Below are 16,192 nucleotides of genomic sequence, written 5' to 3' on the forward strand. Positions count from 1 at the left end.
TTTGGACCCAACATGACATCAGAAGGACCACTTTGGACTCTAGGAACTTCTTTTTCCTGCTCTTCGGCATCTTGGACACCAAGAAGTCACCAAAACATCAGGAGAGCCAATAATCACACTCATGGAAGATGAAAGAACCTAAAAGTCAATCAGTAAATAAGACAGATAGGTAGAGGTGCTCTGTCCAGTACCTGATCTGCAGCATCGTTTATTTCCATCCTCGTCTTTCCTTGACAGCTCAACCTTTCGCTCTGTTCTGGCTGCTGCTCATCTGAGTGATGGCGTGTGTTTGTGTGCAGGTCAATACGTGCTCGACATTTACAGGAGGAGGACGGACACATGTGACGCATGAATAAAGAGTCCTGTGTTGCTGCTGTTGTTGTCACATACAGGTGATTGTGAGTCACATGTTTTAAAAGAATCAAATGTGAAGTGTGCGTGAGCAGAGGAGAGGCAGAGTTGAGCTCCTTTCATCAGATTGTGTTCTCAGTACATGAAGTCCAAACAGAAGCAGCGTCAGGTTTACGACATTTACCTTCAAAAGATGTGACGTCACATTAAACCAGTGAGACACGGAGCCGTGTGTTGAGATTGTCTCTTTGTCGTTGTGATGCTCTACATTCTTGCAGATAGATTTCAGGTAGAGTGTCCAGGCCAGTAACCAGGACCCTGACTATCACCTACGCTGTGACTCTAAACTGAACTCAGCCAACAGTAGCCATGTTCCACATCACCTGCAAGTCAAAGCCAGGCGTCGCTGTGCCTGCTCACCTCCACCAGCTGGTCCTGAGAAGCATGAGGCCTCCCTGAGGGGAGTAGCCACATGTGGACCCTTCTGTGTGTTCTGTCCTGGGAAGGGATGGAGTACCTCCAGGGAGAGGCGCCAGCCCGATCCTGATCAGCTGATTCATTTTTAATGCAGTGAAGCTGAGCTCCTCACCCCGTCTCTCAGGATGACCTGCAAATGAAGCTCCTCCTGCATCCATAATAAGACTCTTGATTTGCCACCACAGATGCAAACTGACTTGTTCGAGCTTCACCTTCGGGCCCAGAACACCTGCATCCCTGCAGCACCGGGCCGCTCGTCAATAGCACTGAATCAGGACATGTCTTATTAAAGCTCTGGGCTGCATCACTGCTTAATTGACTGTTGTTGACAAGAAGCACTAATGATTTACTCGAGGACATCAGGTGGACGTGCACCGTGACTCCTCCACCTCCAGCTCGCGTCTGAAGGAGCAAGGAAACATCAATAAACCAAAAATAAAAGCAGCAGCAGGATGTTTGGCTCCCTGAGATGCTGCTCGGAGCATCTGGATGTGTGAGGAACGTCACAGCAGCTCAGCTCAAGAGGCTGAAGATCAGCATCTACGTCTTTATGCTGTCGCTCCACAAAGCTGCTCAGTTTTCTCAAGGTAGCACTTGTCGTTGTTCTGATAAAACAGAGGTCCACTTTTGTGCTAAACAGGTATTTATAGTCTGGTCCTCGTGGTTCAGCTTCAGGACATGTTTTGGAATCAGAGGATGAAGAGGAGGATTGTTTGTGGCTCTTACAGAGATTCTGTTATTAAAAACAGAGTCATGTAATCTGACGTGGACTGAAACACCTCAGACCTACTGGACTGATAAAGTCATGATCCTCAGAGAAACAAGCCACGTCCAGATGTTCATGGACTATCTGGACTTCTAGGAGGAACTTTACTGTAGGACAAACACACACTTCTCTCACAAGACCAGTGGACCTGCCTTCTCCTCAGTAATGACGGGAGGCTGAACTCTCCCTCCGTCTCAGTGGGTTCACACACTCCCAGCATGGAGGCCTGTAGCTGCTGGATCGATCGTCCTGCTGTGCAGCACACAAACACACACATCAACAGCTTATGTAAGCGCCACTCCACATTTTGGTTGTATAATAACTGGAGATGTTCAGCTGTAATCCGATCAAACTGCTGCGTTTAGGATCTGATCGGCTGCAAGCTCAGCACGGCTGTAAACCTGCACAGGAAGAGAATCCTCATCGTCTGCTTTGAACAAACTCACATACAGAAACGTCTTGGCTGCCAAATTAGCCAAGTCATCATTGTGCACATTGATTCTCACTGTTTCTGCTGTTCTGTCCCCCCAGTGCTCCTTCCTGCCCAAGTTCTCCATCCACATAGAGACCAAGTACGAGGACAACAAAGGCAGCAACAACAATGTGAGTGTTTGATGTGAAAAGAAAGAATCTCAGCTTTTCTACAGGCTCTAGGTTTGTGTTTGTCTGTTTCACCTCTTCATCTGTTGTTCTGCTTATGTTTTCATCAACCTTCTTGCTCTGAAGCCCCCAAATCAGAACTCAGGACTTCTCCTTGTCAGAGAGTTATTGCATCACTGTGAGATTTCATTAAGAGAGGAATATGTGGAGGATTAGGATGCTTTCGTTCCTGTGGAGAGCTGGATTTTACTCAGCGTGATTGACTATATTAGCTTTTCTTTGTGCTGATTAATTTGCATTCATTGAGATCTCACATAAACAACACAGTTGCTGGACAAATGTCTCATTTTCAGTCACGCTGCACTGATGTTAAAATGCAAAGTCTTTCCAGTGAAGAGTCCATAATGTGCTTTCTGGGTTTTTGGTGTAGTGCTGTGCATCTGTAAGAGCTTCAGACCTCCCAGATTCCTGCTCATCACTTGATGTCAGGTTCCTCTGTCATGTACCTGGTGGCCGGTGAGAAGAGCTGCTGCAGAAAAGGAAAATAATAAAGAACATTAAAGCATGTAAACCTGCTCTAATATACCCATACTATAAACCTATACATGTGCATTATGTACGTTCTTTAAAACGTTGTGGGAACGTTGTGGGAATCATCTGCAGATCAGGAAAAACACAAAGACCACCTGTCAGAGCAGCATCCATTCAGATCATGAAACAGCATGAAGGTTTTCACTTTTGCTGCTGGTGCATGCAGATACAACAGAAACACAGACATGGTGGATGTAGAGTTTATAATAAAGTTTATAATGACAGCTGTAGAGTTTATAATAAAGTTTATAATGACAGCTGTAGAGTTTATAATAATAACAGCAGCTGCAGACTTGAGCTCCTGCAGCATCGGGACCAACACTTTGGTTTCTTCAAGTCTTTCATTGCAGTTAAAAGCGCTTCTCGCTCTCCTGCAGAGCCACTTAACACTTTGATTGGCAGAAGGGTCAAATCTGAATTACGCAACGTTGCCTCGATCCATGCTGTAGCTGGAAACAGAAGGCTGCAGCACCACCTAGTGGTGGCTCGGGGGAATCGCAGCCATGTGACGCCGGTCTGACAGACGTTCATGACTTCACATTTACAACTGGTCGATACAACAGAGGGTGTGTTGTGTTTAATGGAAGCCTGCTCACCATCTCTCTTCTGTTTCTGCTCTCTGTCCTCTTCTCTGCACCTGTAGGAAAGTTTTAGGGATGTAGGAAGTTTGTTCTGAAGGGAGCTGATAACTTTTAGCGTTCATCCTCACACTGGTGTGTTGAGAGTGAAGTCAGCTCGTCGTGTCATCTTTACATCAACTGATCTCACAGACGAATTGTAGATTCTTTGAGCTCTCTGACTGAAATGAATCATCATAGCAGCCTCAGGGGGACACCGTCCACATCGTTGGTCAGCGTCTCAAGTGCTTTTACTGATTCATTCATCCTCTCACATCAGCTGTTTCCTCAGATTTTTGGCAGGGAACCCAGGGAGGAGGAGACGGAGGTGTGCTTCGTGGACATCGCCTATGACGAGATCCCCGAGCGCCACTACAAGGAGTCTGAGGTGAGGGCAGCTGAGCTCAGGATGCAGAGAGGACGAGTGCAGTAGAAGGATGAAGAGTGAAAGGATGGAGTGAAGATGGACACCAGAGTGAGAACAGTGCTGTTGTCTCAGCGCCTCTCTGAGCACCAGCTGCCTCTGGCTGATGGATGTGCATGTGTGGGGGAGGTGGAGGCCATTAGCTGCTGATGTGACATTTGTATGCGTGTGTTTGTCCATCCATCAGGCCGTGGTCATAAAAAGCTGAGCTATTAATAATCAGGAGGGGTCATGACAGCGCTGCAGTGGTGTTTTATTAGTGGCATTCACACACATTCACACCTCCTGCTGGCTTCATGGGCCTCTGCTTTATCCACTCAGAGCTAAGAATAGCAGCGAGATGCCGTCCACAGCTGATGTCACACAGCCCATGACAATATCAGTGGATGTACTAAAAGCAAGTGTGTTTTACACTTTGTTTACTGGAAATCATCCCACAGTTCAATCTGAACTCGTACTTTGGTTTATTTACATCTTTATTGTGATATTTCTTAAATGTCTTTGCTGCTGTAACGATGCAGTTGTCCCCACAGGGAAATTAATAGAGGCGTATGGTTCTAATTTAAATAAACAAGATTGGCTAAAAAGCAAATATTTGCAGATCTGACAGAGATGTGACTCAAAGAAGGTTGTCGTGATGCACATGTCGCCAACCGATGTCCACACAAAGTGGAGTAAACTCTCCTGTTTTATGAAGGTGAAGCGGTAATCTGAAGATGTTTGTTTGAATGAGGTCACAGGATGAAGTCATGTGGAGCTCCTCGTATCTACAGTGTCAGGAAACGGGTGTCTGTGGCAGCATTCCTGTGTTTTCCTCAAATCCAAAGACACAATTCAGTTTTGGGTGTGAAGCGTGGTGACTGGGACGCTGCTACAGCTCACCTGGTTGAGCTGGCGTCCCATGTTCAGGGGCTACAGTCCTGGGTTCGAGTCCCACTCATGGCCCTTTCCTGCAGGTCCTTCTCCCATTCTTCTCCCCACTTTTCCTGTGTCTCTCTCTGCTGCACTATCAAATAAAGGCAAAAACGCCAAAAAATAAATAAAAATAGCGTGTTGACTGATGGTTTCACACAACGAGGTTCAGAACCTGCAGCTCATTCTTCCTGCTGGAGCCGAAACTTTAACCGGCTAAACGACTAAAAACAAGGAGACCGAACAGTGACAACATGAGTTCAGTGCAAACTTAAACCCTGTACAGGACCTTTCCCAAACCACACAACACACACATTACTGTCAAAGCACAGATGTAATCCTCTCCTTCTGAACTCTATGTAGTGTCTCTGTTGGTTTCTCTTCACTGGTTCATGTTTCTGTAAAGTCCTGCAGCTCTGTGGAACCAGAACAACCAGGACGAGAAGTGCAGAAAAGTCAAGTTGAAATGGCGTAAATCATAAAAAAAAAGAAAAAACACAAGTTGAATTTCTTTGATAGTCGATCCCTGCTGATGTTGTATCGACTCCTAGCTGCACATCGCTTTGGACAGAAGCCTCAATGAAACCGTTGAACTGTTGAATATAAAACCTGGAATCAACTTGTGACTCCCTCAGACGCTACCAACGTTATCCTGCTGCCTACATCTTTACCGCCTCTATGCTCTGCTTCACATGTTTCCCTGTGCTGGATGTGTCCTACAGACAACCTGCTGCATCTGTTTAACTGATCAGGTTTAGTTTTTATCTCCTCTTAGTCTCTTTAACCTTCTTTGTAGTTGTTTTGCAGCAGCTCCCTGCAAACAGAGTCCTAGTTTGTGATGTTGCAGTGGATCTGATTCTCACTTAAACCCAAGAGTTTGAAAACATGTAGAATAAAGATGATAAAACATGATTTTTAGCCTCATTTCCAACCAACGCATTTCATGATTAGTTCAGTGATCTCCAGAAAGTTGGGAATCTGCCAGTTGTTTGTTTTTACGGTTTCTGTCTCTGATAAAAGCTGCAATCTGGGTGATTTTTAAGATGACGTGGCTTCAGACCTTCTGGCTGGTTTTGAAATCCAGAGGGTTGGAATAAGATCTCTACCACAGACATCAGTCAAATCTGGAGTAAATCAAAGTAAAATGCCTTTTAACATGGCGTCTGTTTCAGACAGACCGAGCCCTCATCTTTCCTTTCTATGTGCCAGTAAACTGATGACACACTCCTGCAGACTCTCCACCTCCCCTAGAAGTGCTTCCCAACAGGGATGGAGAAAGTTGTGCATCACCAGCAGACACATGACCCTGAAACGAATGAGGCCGCGGACTAATGAGTCCACGGGGAGCTGTGATTAATGCCCCTAAACTCTGTGATCAGAGACTCCCGCTGTGCTGCTGGCTGCTCTCTGCAGGAGCCGGTGGTGGCAGCAGGTGATCCTGGAGGAAAAGTGTGACGGAGATGAATACCAGGACAGGACCTGTTAATTAGAGGCTGGCTGAAGAGCAGGCAGAGGACTTCTGCACGTCCTCTTCAGCTAATGTTATGGTGAATGTAATGACTTGAAAAGGAGGAAGAATGTGTGATGATCTGATGTCTGTGTCTCCTGGCTCTCTAGGACCCTCGGCATTTCAAGTCGAAGAAGACGAACCGAGGGATTCTGCAGGAAGGATGGATCGACTCCCAGGAACCCATCATGTGCTCCTACAAGCTGGTCACAGTCAAGTTTGAAGTCTGGGGCCTGCAGACACGAGTGGAGCAGTTTGTCCACAAGGTCAGGATGATGCGCTGTCGATGCCCTCAGAGAGGCAGCTCAGCTCTCTGACCCGCACAGATCAGAGTCAGCAGCTGTTCTGCTCTACAACACGCAGCCGTCAGTTCTGAATCTTCCTGCCTCCGTCTCACTCTGCTCTCCTTTCCTTCCTTTCCTCTTTTTCCTTCCTTTCCCTTCCTGCTCCTCGCTTCCTTCGCCTCCTGGTCAGGTGATCCGAGACGTCCTGCTGCTTGGACACCGGCAGGCCTTTGCGTGGGTGGATGAGTGGATCGGTAAGTTTGGTAGAGGTGCCAATGTGTAGAAAGTGTGGTGAGGTGCACTATGTGGAGAACTGAAAGAACGCCGAACAGCGCCACCTGGGGGACTGCATGCCAGGAAATACTAATTGTACCGTATTATGTTGGAAAAGTGGATAATAAGGCACACAGATTCATTACTGAAGTGTTTTCCAAAGTAAATCAAAAGCTTTTGTTTGTAATACTGAAAGCAGAATAAACAGGATGGGACAGGAAGTGCTGAAAAGAACGAAAAGTTAAAGAACAAATTAAAAAGAAACAGTGAAATGGGTCAGAGTATTACTTTATTATAATAAAAGTTATATATAATAGGAATTCTAAAAAACCCAAAAAACACACTATCAGTGGAACACCAATATAAAATCCAGTCCAAAAAAACTAGAACAAAAGAACCAAGTAGAAGCCACTTGTGGAGAGACGAGGATGAGGAGTGTCCAGGGACCAGTGCTCACCTGGGCGCAACACAACAAATCTCACGGCATCCTCACAGCAAAGTGGTGCAGTCGATGTCGTGTCCCTGTGCAGTTACTCACATGCAAACAAAATAAAGTGAAGGGACTTCACCACAGGTGCCTAGTCTCTCCACCAAGTGGCGCTCTGCTCTGAAAAGAAAAGAACTAAACACAAAATAATGAGAAACAACTAAAGCAACACAACCCAGCTGGCTAAACCAATACAAAAACCTAAACTAGCAGGCAAAACAGCAGTGGTTATAAGGCAGGAGAACCTGGAAAAAGGGGAAAATATCAGCCAGGCTCAACCTACATATACCTTCAAATGCCTTTTAAAACCGTCATCCTACTCACCACCTCTCACATGGGCCATTAACTAAATCACTGGTCTAGCAGAGGGTCACAAAACGGCTTTACAGTCGACCAACACTTCAAACAAAAAGGTGATCGACATTAACATGCAGTTACTTTAAAAAATAAAATTAAAAAAAAGTGTGCATGTGAAGGAGCTTCTTCTCCTACCTGGACACCAAACCCAACCAGCTACAGCAGGGACAGAGCTCAGGGAGCAGAGGGAGAACAGAGGGGAGCACATGACTTAAACAGCCTGCTCTGATTAGATAACTGGCCACAAGAGGAGGCAGGCCACCTGCACCTGCAGTCTTCCCACCACAAAAGCATGGATCATCTTCTTTTTGGATGAAACTGATGCAGATTCAGGGATTCAGCTGCATAAAACCACAGATGGTGTGGACGTTGTGTTGCTGCTCTCTTCAGAGCCAACGTCCATTTAAAAGTCCATATTGTGCATTATAGTCAGCAAATTAATGGTACAAATAAATACTGAACCTACCTGACTGTCCTCACCAGTCCTGTCACTGTTTCCAGCCCATTACCTCCTTTCACCAATTGCACGTCCTTTTTTTTGATAATATATAATTTTACCTGTAATTCACGTCACAACGTGGCGAGAACGTCACACTTTGTATTTTTCATTTAACACACATGTGCACACATAAGTACTATAAAAATAAATAGAGACGTGTTCATGTGGAATACGAAACACACACATGTGGTTAGTATGTTCCAGCTGTGGAGCATCCTCACGCTTCCTCCATCCTCCACAAAAAGCTGAGGAACTACCAGACTTATTTCCAGGTCTCTGGAGGAGGCAGGTCAGATAGACTATAGCCTTGTGTCTGTCTCCATCCAACAGATATGACCATGGAGGAGGTGCGAGAGTACGAGCGAGCCACACAGGAAGCCACCAACCTGAAGATCGGCACCTTCCCTCCGACCATCTCCATCTCAGAGACCCCGCTGCCCTCCAGCGCCCGCAGCGGACCCAACAGCGCCCCGTCCACCCCCCTCTCCACCGAGGCCCCGGAGTTCCTCTCAGTCCCCAAAGAGCGGCCCAGGAAGAAGTCTGCTCCGGAGACCCTGACCCTGCCGGATCCGGGCCGCAGGGACTCCCTCTTCAAGCTGCCCAGCTTCTTCTCCTGGAACTCCAGTCCGCAGCCAGAATGAAGAAGCTGCTGCAGCGCCGTGGAACGCCGTCGACCCGCGGATCAGTGGAGGATGCCTGCCCAGCACATCCCACAAAGCCCCCTCAGCCAGCTGAAGTGAAGGAGACTGTCCTGGTGGTCCCAGCCCCTCAGCAGAGCGTTGCAGCAGCGTCCACAGCTCTCAGCCTGGTCTCAAACAGCAAACAGTCCAGCGAGGTGTAGAGGTTTCGTCCGTCCCAGCGAGAGTCAAACAAAAGCAGCTCCTCATTTTTCTCGCCTCCTGGTCATCAGTCAGCATGGAGTCCAAGCGGCCTGCTGAGTGGAGCCAACATTCCTGGAAGCATCCCACAGAGCGCTGCCTTGTTCTATCCAGGCTCAGGGTGCCAGATTCAGCCACTGCACGTTAAATTCACCTGTACAGAATTAGGTTTCCTCTTCCTGCTTTACCGTTAAACATGTGGCTGTGTTGCCTGCAGCTTGTGCTGTGATGTCTGTGTTTCTGTGGTCGGGACATTGTGACAGAGTCCTGCTGGGCCCTGTGACCGCTGAGTGTTATGGTTCCACACTCAGGTGTGTCTTGTACATACATGCTGTATGAACGTTGTTTAACCAGTCAAATGTCCGTACTTTAAAAAGATTATCATATCCAGTGGCTTTGGAACGATGCTTTTCAACAGACAGGACTCTTCATCTTCTCTAAGTGTTTGTTTATGGCGACGTCTTCATGTAATCGCATGGTTCTGACCGCTGAGGCGGCTTTGAAATATTTGTGAATTGGTTTTCTTTGTTATCTCATACTTGATGTTGTGTTTTAGTTTTTAAAGACTGGTCATGTGGTGTTGTTTTGCTGCTATATTCAGATCAGCTGTTCATTTTCAGTCCTACTGTTGGTGGGTTTTATAGTCAGTGAATGAAGTTAAATTAAATGCTGGTGCATCCATAATTGTGTTTGTTTGCATCATTTATTTGAGTGGAATTATCCACCTAAAGCAGGTAAACAGAAAATTAAATCCATGCAAAATGCTCGTAAGTATTCAGAACACAGAATCAGACGTGTTGAAGATCTGACTGCAGATCAGCTGTTATTATCGTGCTTCACTTGTGTTTATGCCAGTCCTGAAGAAACAGCTGCAGGGATCAAACTACATCACATCTGTGACTTCTACTTCTTTGAATACAGTTCATTTAATTTTTTTTAGTTTAATTTGCAAAAAAAAAAAAACTTGACATGTAAATAAAACTTAATATTCAGTAGAAAAGTAAAACTAAAACTCCGATATTCTACAATAGACTCCAGCTGAAGGTCGATGTATGTGTGAAGTTTACCTTCTTCTTCTTCTTTAAACCAGATCTGCAGCGTGTCGACAGCATCGTTCTACACCTGAACAGTCCAGTGCATCATTTATTACCAGTGAAAGCCCAGAACACCTGCACATCCTTCATCCAGCCTCTGGTCATCAGAAGACTCACAACTTAGTCTTTAGAAAAACCTTTATTGAAAAATAATGACCTGAAAGTTGCAGAGTTGGACACACACATTGAAACGACCACAACCACTGCAACGACCTTAGCTTAGCATATACACACTCAGAGTGCTGTTTGTCCACAATAATATCCCTCAGATCCATATTCATTGTTCTTTCTTTAGTCTGTGCACAATATGAAAATGAATGAAATGAAAAATACTTTATTTATCCCAGAAGGGAAAGTCAATCAAAAAAATTCAAATATTAATGCACAATACCACCACAGACTTCCAAAGTTAATGTTTGCTGAATTCATTTCTCCCAATTTAATCCCTAAATATCAAGAAAATGTAACCTAACAATGGCAAAGTTCAGCTGACTGAAGTCAGTGCTTAAAATGTGCAAAGTTGACTGAACAGAACAATTCAGACATGTATGATAAAAGCAAGTTTCCTTTACAAACACAGATCAAATACAACTTTATAAAATCTATTCTATCTTTACAACACTTGACATGGTGACCGGAACAACCAGAGAATAAATGAGGATATGTTTTCCTGTAAACAGCAGAAACCCCCACCGTCAACCCAGACGAGACATTTGTTCAGTGCAAGCGAATAACAAGGCGCGAGTGTTCAATGTGCGTTACTGTCTTTCCTTCATTATCTTTCCTCCACGTCTTTGGTGAGGTCACGTGTTCTCTGTTGCTCCTTCACGTTTTGCATGACATTGAGAAAAAACTCATACCAGAAAAAGGTGAATCCTGTTGACAGAGCTGCCTTCAGAAGACTCGGCGAGAGCCCTTTGAAGAAGCCTCGTACGCCTTCCTCTTTGGCTATCTGAATCATGCAATCCATCAGGCCTCTGTAACTGCGCACCTGCACGTGAAAAACAGGAGACGATTGTTCCACCAGATCCAGATATTGTGCTCCAGTGAAATGAGGCGTGCTGTGAAGAGCTCACCTGTCCAAAGTGAACTCTGGCGGCCTCGAAGCCTCCCACCTGCAGCCGCTTCTTGAACAGGTCGAAGGGGTAAGTGATGGTTTTGCTGATCATTCCGGCTCCACTGCCACAGACCAGGCTTCGCAGGGTTCCTTAGAAAGAGCCATAAAACCAAGCAGCACTTAAACCTGAACCCTCTGCATTAGCATTACGTACATTTGATCTCCACCGACCTCCTGAGTTTCCAGCTGTGGGCGGAGGAGCCAGCAGCTGTTTAAACACATTGTAGAAGAAGAACTGCAGTCCGGCGTACGGAAACACGGCCATCAGCGTCGGCGACAGGCCGCGGTAGAACGTCAGCACTCCCTCTGAGCGCCACATAGTGGTCACAGCTTGTCGCAGGTTCCTGTACACCTTTAAAAGAGACACTATCACAGCAATGTCACTACAGCTGCACAGGTGAATGTTGTCTAAAATTACTGCCAACAACAGGTGAGAGACAATATACTTTTTAATTCTTCAGTGCTTTTAATAGCTCTAAGGTACGTTTGATCACTCGGGCTTCTAAAGATGAAGAAATCCTTGGTTGTTTTAGCACCTTTACTTAAGATAGTTAAACATTCTGTTTAGGATTTACAGTGTTTGGTTTCCTGCAGATTCATTCTCTGTCCTCTGCTGAAGCATCTGCTCAAAATAGATTCTAAATATATTCCAAAATAATTATTAGCAAAACAGGAATACATCCGTCTATTGGAAGCTGAGTCCAGTAGAACAAGCACAGACGACACAACTTCTTCCTTTATCCTTTTCAGTATTCACACAAACAGGCGTTTTCATGTCTGTTTTCATTTTAAGGAAAGGGAGTCAAAGCTTGACACTGTTGTTAGTGCAGGAGACGACACATAACGTCTCAGTGTTTCCATCGCTGCTGTCCTACCACACTCACACTTCCTCACGTCATTAACTCAATCAAAAAGCCTTTGACTATGTGCTGACTTCTGAGTATCTGTCAAAACTGGAAGCGGCAGCACATCATCGTATTGTGTCCCACCTTGGGTTCTCCCTGAGCTGCAAAGCGAGTCCTCAGTGTGTCCAGAGGCTGGCAGACCACCGTAGCAGAGCAGGCTGCCAAACCGCCACAGACAAAGTGAACGCCTGACTTCTGACTGTCGTACGCCGTCGACTTATGGACCACCTCGGTCAGAAACTCAAAACTGGCAAACTGCGAAGGACATGTGCAAAATCAGGTAGATGTTGTGAATAAAGTTTTACTGCGTAGCGGTTGATGCTCTACCTGGACAGCCCCGTAGCAGATGGAGAGGAGTTGTGCTGGGATGTGGCCCTTCCAGAATGCAGAGAGTCCCTCCTCTGAACGAATGCAGCGACATGCCTGAAATAATCCCCAATACTTCCCCTCCGACCTTTGTGAAGACAGACACTCGATCTGCAGCTGTAGGGAGAAAGAAACGCTGATCGGCACCACTGTGTTGATTCTGTGGTACTGAGTCTAAATGGCTGGTTTACATTTCTACATCTATAACAACTGAAATGTGCAAATACTCAGAAATGTCTGGTCACAGCTGGTAATGCATACATCCTGGATGACACGTCACACAGTAAGCACTGCTGCATTATTATTACCTGAAACCTGATTTTAAGGATGTCAAGGGGACTGATGAGGGCTCTGGTGACCATCCCAGCAGCCGAGCCAGCGAGGGCTGCCTCCTCCGGGGAGAGAGCTGCACCCTGAGAACCAGGGTCATAGCCCACCATGTCTCCACAGCCTCAGGTCCCTGTTAACCCTACAGACACAGACTAAGCAAACATGTGAAAATATGCAGTTAAATTCAAAATTAAAGAGAAGCACTGAAGCAAATACAGCCACAATGAAGAACAGCATACTGTAGATAGAGTTAATATGAACAGGATCATGTTCTAATAAGATGATTATACGTTTGAAAAACAGGCTCTTATTTTGCAAAGTGACTACAGCTGAGTGGAGCAGTAGAAAAAGAAAACACTGAAACAAGGCACAGGTGTACTCAGGATAACTTGAGTAAATTAATGCATTTACTCTGAGTAAAAGTTTGCCATGGATGTCAAACTATGAAAATCGGATGTCAAGCTGAAATATTCAAATCTGTTGCCTTGACTTTGGGCAGCAATTTTGCTTAAATATGCATTTTAGTTTTTTATGTCCAACATTGTGCTAATATCTGGAGCTTCAGTCACATGTTTAATGTTCGTGTGAAATTTTGTGGCAGATCTTCCTTGATGGACAGCGTTTTATAAAACATATCTTAAGGACAAAATGTCCTAAAGATCCATACAGTAACAAACACAACATGTGGAGGACATGCAGTGGGACCTTGGGACAAGCTAAGCTAAGCTAACAACAGAGCAGCTGTCCACTCTGTTCCGGGGTTGTAGCGGTAATAAGGGTCACACAGACTTTACCTTGTGGTAGGAATCCTTCATAAATATAAGTACAGCTCCAGCACTGAAACCCAGCACGTAAAATCCAACAGGAACATGACAAGAACAGGTTTATACTGTTTGCCCACAAGCCATAAATACTACTTCCGGGTTAGTGCCCCGCCTTTCAAAGCAGAAATATCCCAACAAGATGATTCACCGCCTCGCTTCAGTACAGCAGGTAAGGTAACGGCTCGAACACCTGCTTTAGGCTAACATCACTGGTGTGGATAGTGCAGTTTAAGGTGTCGACAATCACGATGACCACAATAATGGGGATGGTGCAGAAGAAACAGACTTAATGCACAGTTATTTTGACGTCGGTATCGAGAGGCGGGGCTCATCTTGTCGCTCGTACGTGATCTTTGTGAGCCAGTGTCGAGCGTCGCTCCGCTGAAGTGGTATGAGCAGAAGGATTGGCGTTAAATAGGTACATTTCTTACATTATCCTCAAATAAATGGGTAAATAATTTAACGCGCCTTTTCTATCAGCTTGCTATAGTTAGTAACTACCCGTGTGTTTCTTCTGGCGGGCGTTTTTAGATGAAGGTTGGTAATTAAAGTCGACGTTAGCGTTAGCCGAACATTTACATACAAACAAGCTAACAAACTACATGTAAGTTATCTGAGCAGAAAGACTGCTGGTGTAGGAAAAGACAGCAAACATGTGTCAGAGCATCATGTTCTATTGTTAAACCAACTCTAGACCACAGTCCCGTTACCTTAGCAGAGATTACCTACGGCTAGATGTACATGTAGGTGTGCTGGACCAGACATGACTGCTGCTGGACATGTTCGGGGTCCCATCGGGGTAAATCTAACTTTGTCCTCGTGCTGCGGGTCGATCTTTTGATTACTGGATGACCCTTCAGCTGACCTGGTTTTCCCATGTAATCCCCACGATCCCTCAGTGAATGAGTTGTGTGCAGCAGCCAGTTTGATGACTGAACAGGATCGCATTGTTGTCCTGAGCTCTGTCTGGTGGTCCAAGGCCCCAAACACCTGCTTTACTGTGTGTGATGACAACACCTGTGACATCCAGCCAGGCAGCAATAACCATGCTCTTCTATATTCTCACAGCGTGGAGGCTCTCAGGTGTATTTACATGCTACCATCTATCATGGAAAACTCCACCGATGACTACAGGATTCAGTCATTCGACCAGGACACACAGATGTTACTGAAAACTGCTCTGAAAGGTCGGCATGTTGCTACAGATCATTAAAACCCCCTGGATGGGTTTAGTGTCCATAAAGATATTTTTTAAAGCCTTTTCTTTCCGTCTTTCAGATCCAAGTTCAGTCAACCTGGAGAAGGTCTCCAACATCATTGTGGATCAGTCTTTGAAGGACCAGGTGTTCAGCAAAGAGGCTGGACGTATCTGCTACACTATTGTGCAGGTCAGTGTTGGACTTTTCGTTTAGGGAAGTGCACTGACTAATACGTGGCTCATTAAGGATGAGGCATTTAGGAAACCTGAGACTGGAGGACGACTTAAACATCTGCTGGAGTCTGTGATTGTTAATCCTCTTGCCTTATTAATGCCTAATTGGAAGTTTGCATTGAAGCAACAGGAGACTCCTAAATCAGCTTACCGACTCCCCCGTATCGCCTGACTTCTCGTTCGTGCTCCTCCTTCTATCTGAGCCGACTCTGTTTGGTCTCCTCGTGCAGGCTGAGGCCAAGCAGAGCAATGGAAACGTGTTCAGGAGGAATTTGTTGAACCGACTCCAGCAGGAGTTTAAGGATCGCGAGGAGACGAGGGGACGCTCGCTGCAGGAGTGGGTGTGCTTCGTCACGTTCATCTGCAACATCTTCGACTACCTCAAGGTACGAGTCAGACAGCCTGAAGAACATCTGTTCGCTGTGTTGTTGTTCACACAGGGTCTCTGACGTGTCGCCTTTCTTTCACTACGTTTTGTGTTCAGTGCAGCAGAGTTGTTCTTCTCACAAACACCAACAGTGTAAACGTGCCTGTCTTGTTCCTGCTGAGATGCATTATTCTGAACTATTCTTAACAACAGCGGGACAATGAGCCTGGAAGGTGGAGGCCGAGCACACTTTCACATCAACAATAGTCCGACTTGGATTTCACAGCGCTGCTTGTTTTCGGTTACAGTCGGTGCTCATTCTTCACTCGTGTGAAAGAGAAATCTGAGTCAAGACTTCACACAGTTATCTGATGAAAGCTGTTTTTAACCAGTGATCTTCTGATCAGGCTTTTTTGCCCTCGATCCATCAGAATCGTTTAAGATTTAGGATCTGCTGATTCGATCTGATGCCATTTCCCTCGATTCTACACATTTAAAGTAGATTACCTGTAGTACCTGGATTCTCTTATTGTTTAATGCTGTATCACCGAGGAGGCAATCACTTGGACTACATTGGCAAGCAAAGAGCACTGTGAGGGTTTAGCTAGCAATGGGCACCCATGACAAAGACTTTTGTGGAAGTTAATGACCTCAGTGCAGCCAGAGAGAAACTTGTGCAGTGTTAGTATGTCAGTGACGGATGTGCTGCGAGCATCATATGTCCATTACTAAAA

General features: G+C 45.6%; 3 protein-coding genes across 4 annotated transcripts in view; 2 read left to right on the forward strand and 1 right to left on the reverse strand.

Annotated features, from left to right (window-relative positions):
- Positions 1 to 9,704, forward strand: part of LOC103361865 (cytoplasmic phosphatidylinositol transfer protein 1-like) — an 18,073-nt gene extending 8,369 nt beyond the window's left edge. The window contains exons 5-9 of the mRNA XM_008288074.1: positions 2,126 to 2,197; positions 3,695 to 3,790; positions 6,356 to 6,511; positions 6,720 to 6,783; positions 8,476 to 9,704. Coding sequence (XP_008286296.1) covers positions 2,126 to 2,197; positions 3,695 to 3,790; positions 6,356 to 6,511; positions 6,720 to 6,783; positions 8,476 to 8,786 — 699 coding nt within the window. The 3' untranslated portion in view covers positions 8,787 to 9,704. The remainder of the gene's footprint in view (positions 1 to 2,125; positions 2,198 to 3,694; positions 3,791 to 6,355; positions 6,512 to 6,719; positions 6,784 to 8,475) is intronic.
- A 533-nt stretch (positions 9,705 to 10,237) lies between these two features.
- slc25a19 (solute carrier family 25 member 19) lies at positions 10,238 to 13,717 on the reverse strand. Of its 2 annotated transcripts, XM_008288049.1 has the most exons (7): positions 13,630 to 13,717; positions 12,814 to 12,987; positions 12,467 to 12,622; positions 12,224 to 12,394; positions 11,406 to 11,586; positions 11,194 to 11,324; positions 10,238 to 11,108 (listed from the first exon to the last, which is right to left on the reverse strand). In XM_008288049.1, the coding sequence occupies exons 2-7, from the start codon at positions 12,943 to 12,945 to the stop codon at positions 10,893 to 10,895; spliced, it is 987 nt and encodes a 328-aa protein (XP_008286271.1). In that variant the 5' UTR covers positions 12,946 to 12,987; positions 13,630 to 13,717; the 3' UTR covers positions 10,238 to 10,892. The 2 variants fall into 2 exon arrangements, with proteins under 2 accessions (XP_008286271.1, XP_008286272.1); XM_008288050.1 differs by lacking the exon at positions 12,224 to 12,394.
- Positions 13,718 to 14,007: 290 nt separating this feature from the next.
- The window catches only part of mif4gdb (MIF4G domain containing b), a 5,789-nt gene continuing 3,604 nt past the window's right edge, over positions 14,008 to 16,192 (forward strand). Inside the window, exons 1-4 of the mRNA XM_008288052.1 lie at positions 14,008 to 14,077; positions 14,728 to 14,846; positions 14,938 to 15,047; positions 15,322 to 15,477. Of these exons, the coding sequence (XP_008286274.1) occupies positions 14,753 to 14,846; positions 14,938 to 15,047; positions 15,322 to 15,477 (360 nt within the window). The 5' untranslated portion in view covers positions 14,008 to 14,077; positions 14,728 to 14,752. The remainder of the gene's footprint in view (positions 14,078 to 14,727; positions 14,847 to 14,937; positions 15,048 to 15,321; positions 15,478 to 16,192) is intronic.

The sequence above is a fragment of the Stegastes partitus genome, unplaced genomic scaffold (assembly GCF_000690725.1).
Source record: "Stegastes partitus isolate 25-593 unplaced genomic scaffold, Stegastes_partitus-1.0.2 Scaffold539, whole genome shotgun sequence".
Classification (NCBI taxonomy): domain Eukaryota; kingdom Metazoa; phylum Chordata; class Actinopteri; family Pomacentridae; genus Stegastes; species Stegastes partitus.

Excerpts from the sequence above, each read along its gene's own strand:
- slc25a19 (XM_008288049.1), bottom strand. The coding sequence starts at position 12,945 with ATGGTGGGCTATGACCCTGGTTCTCAGGGTGCAGCTCTCTCCCCGGAG. Across the intron at positions 12,395-12,466 it reads TCTGCTACGGGGCTGTCCAG|TTTGCCAGTTTTGAGTTTCT; the intron begins GTAGAGCATCAA and ends TGTCCTTCGCAG. Across the intron at positions 11,325-11,405 it reads CACAGCTGGAAACTCAGGAG|GAACCCTGCGAAGCCTGGTC; the intron begins GTCGGTGGAGAT and ends GCTCTTTCTAAG.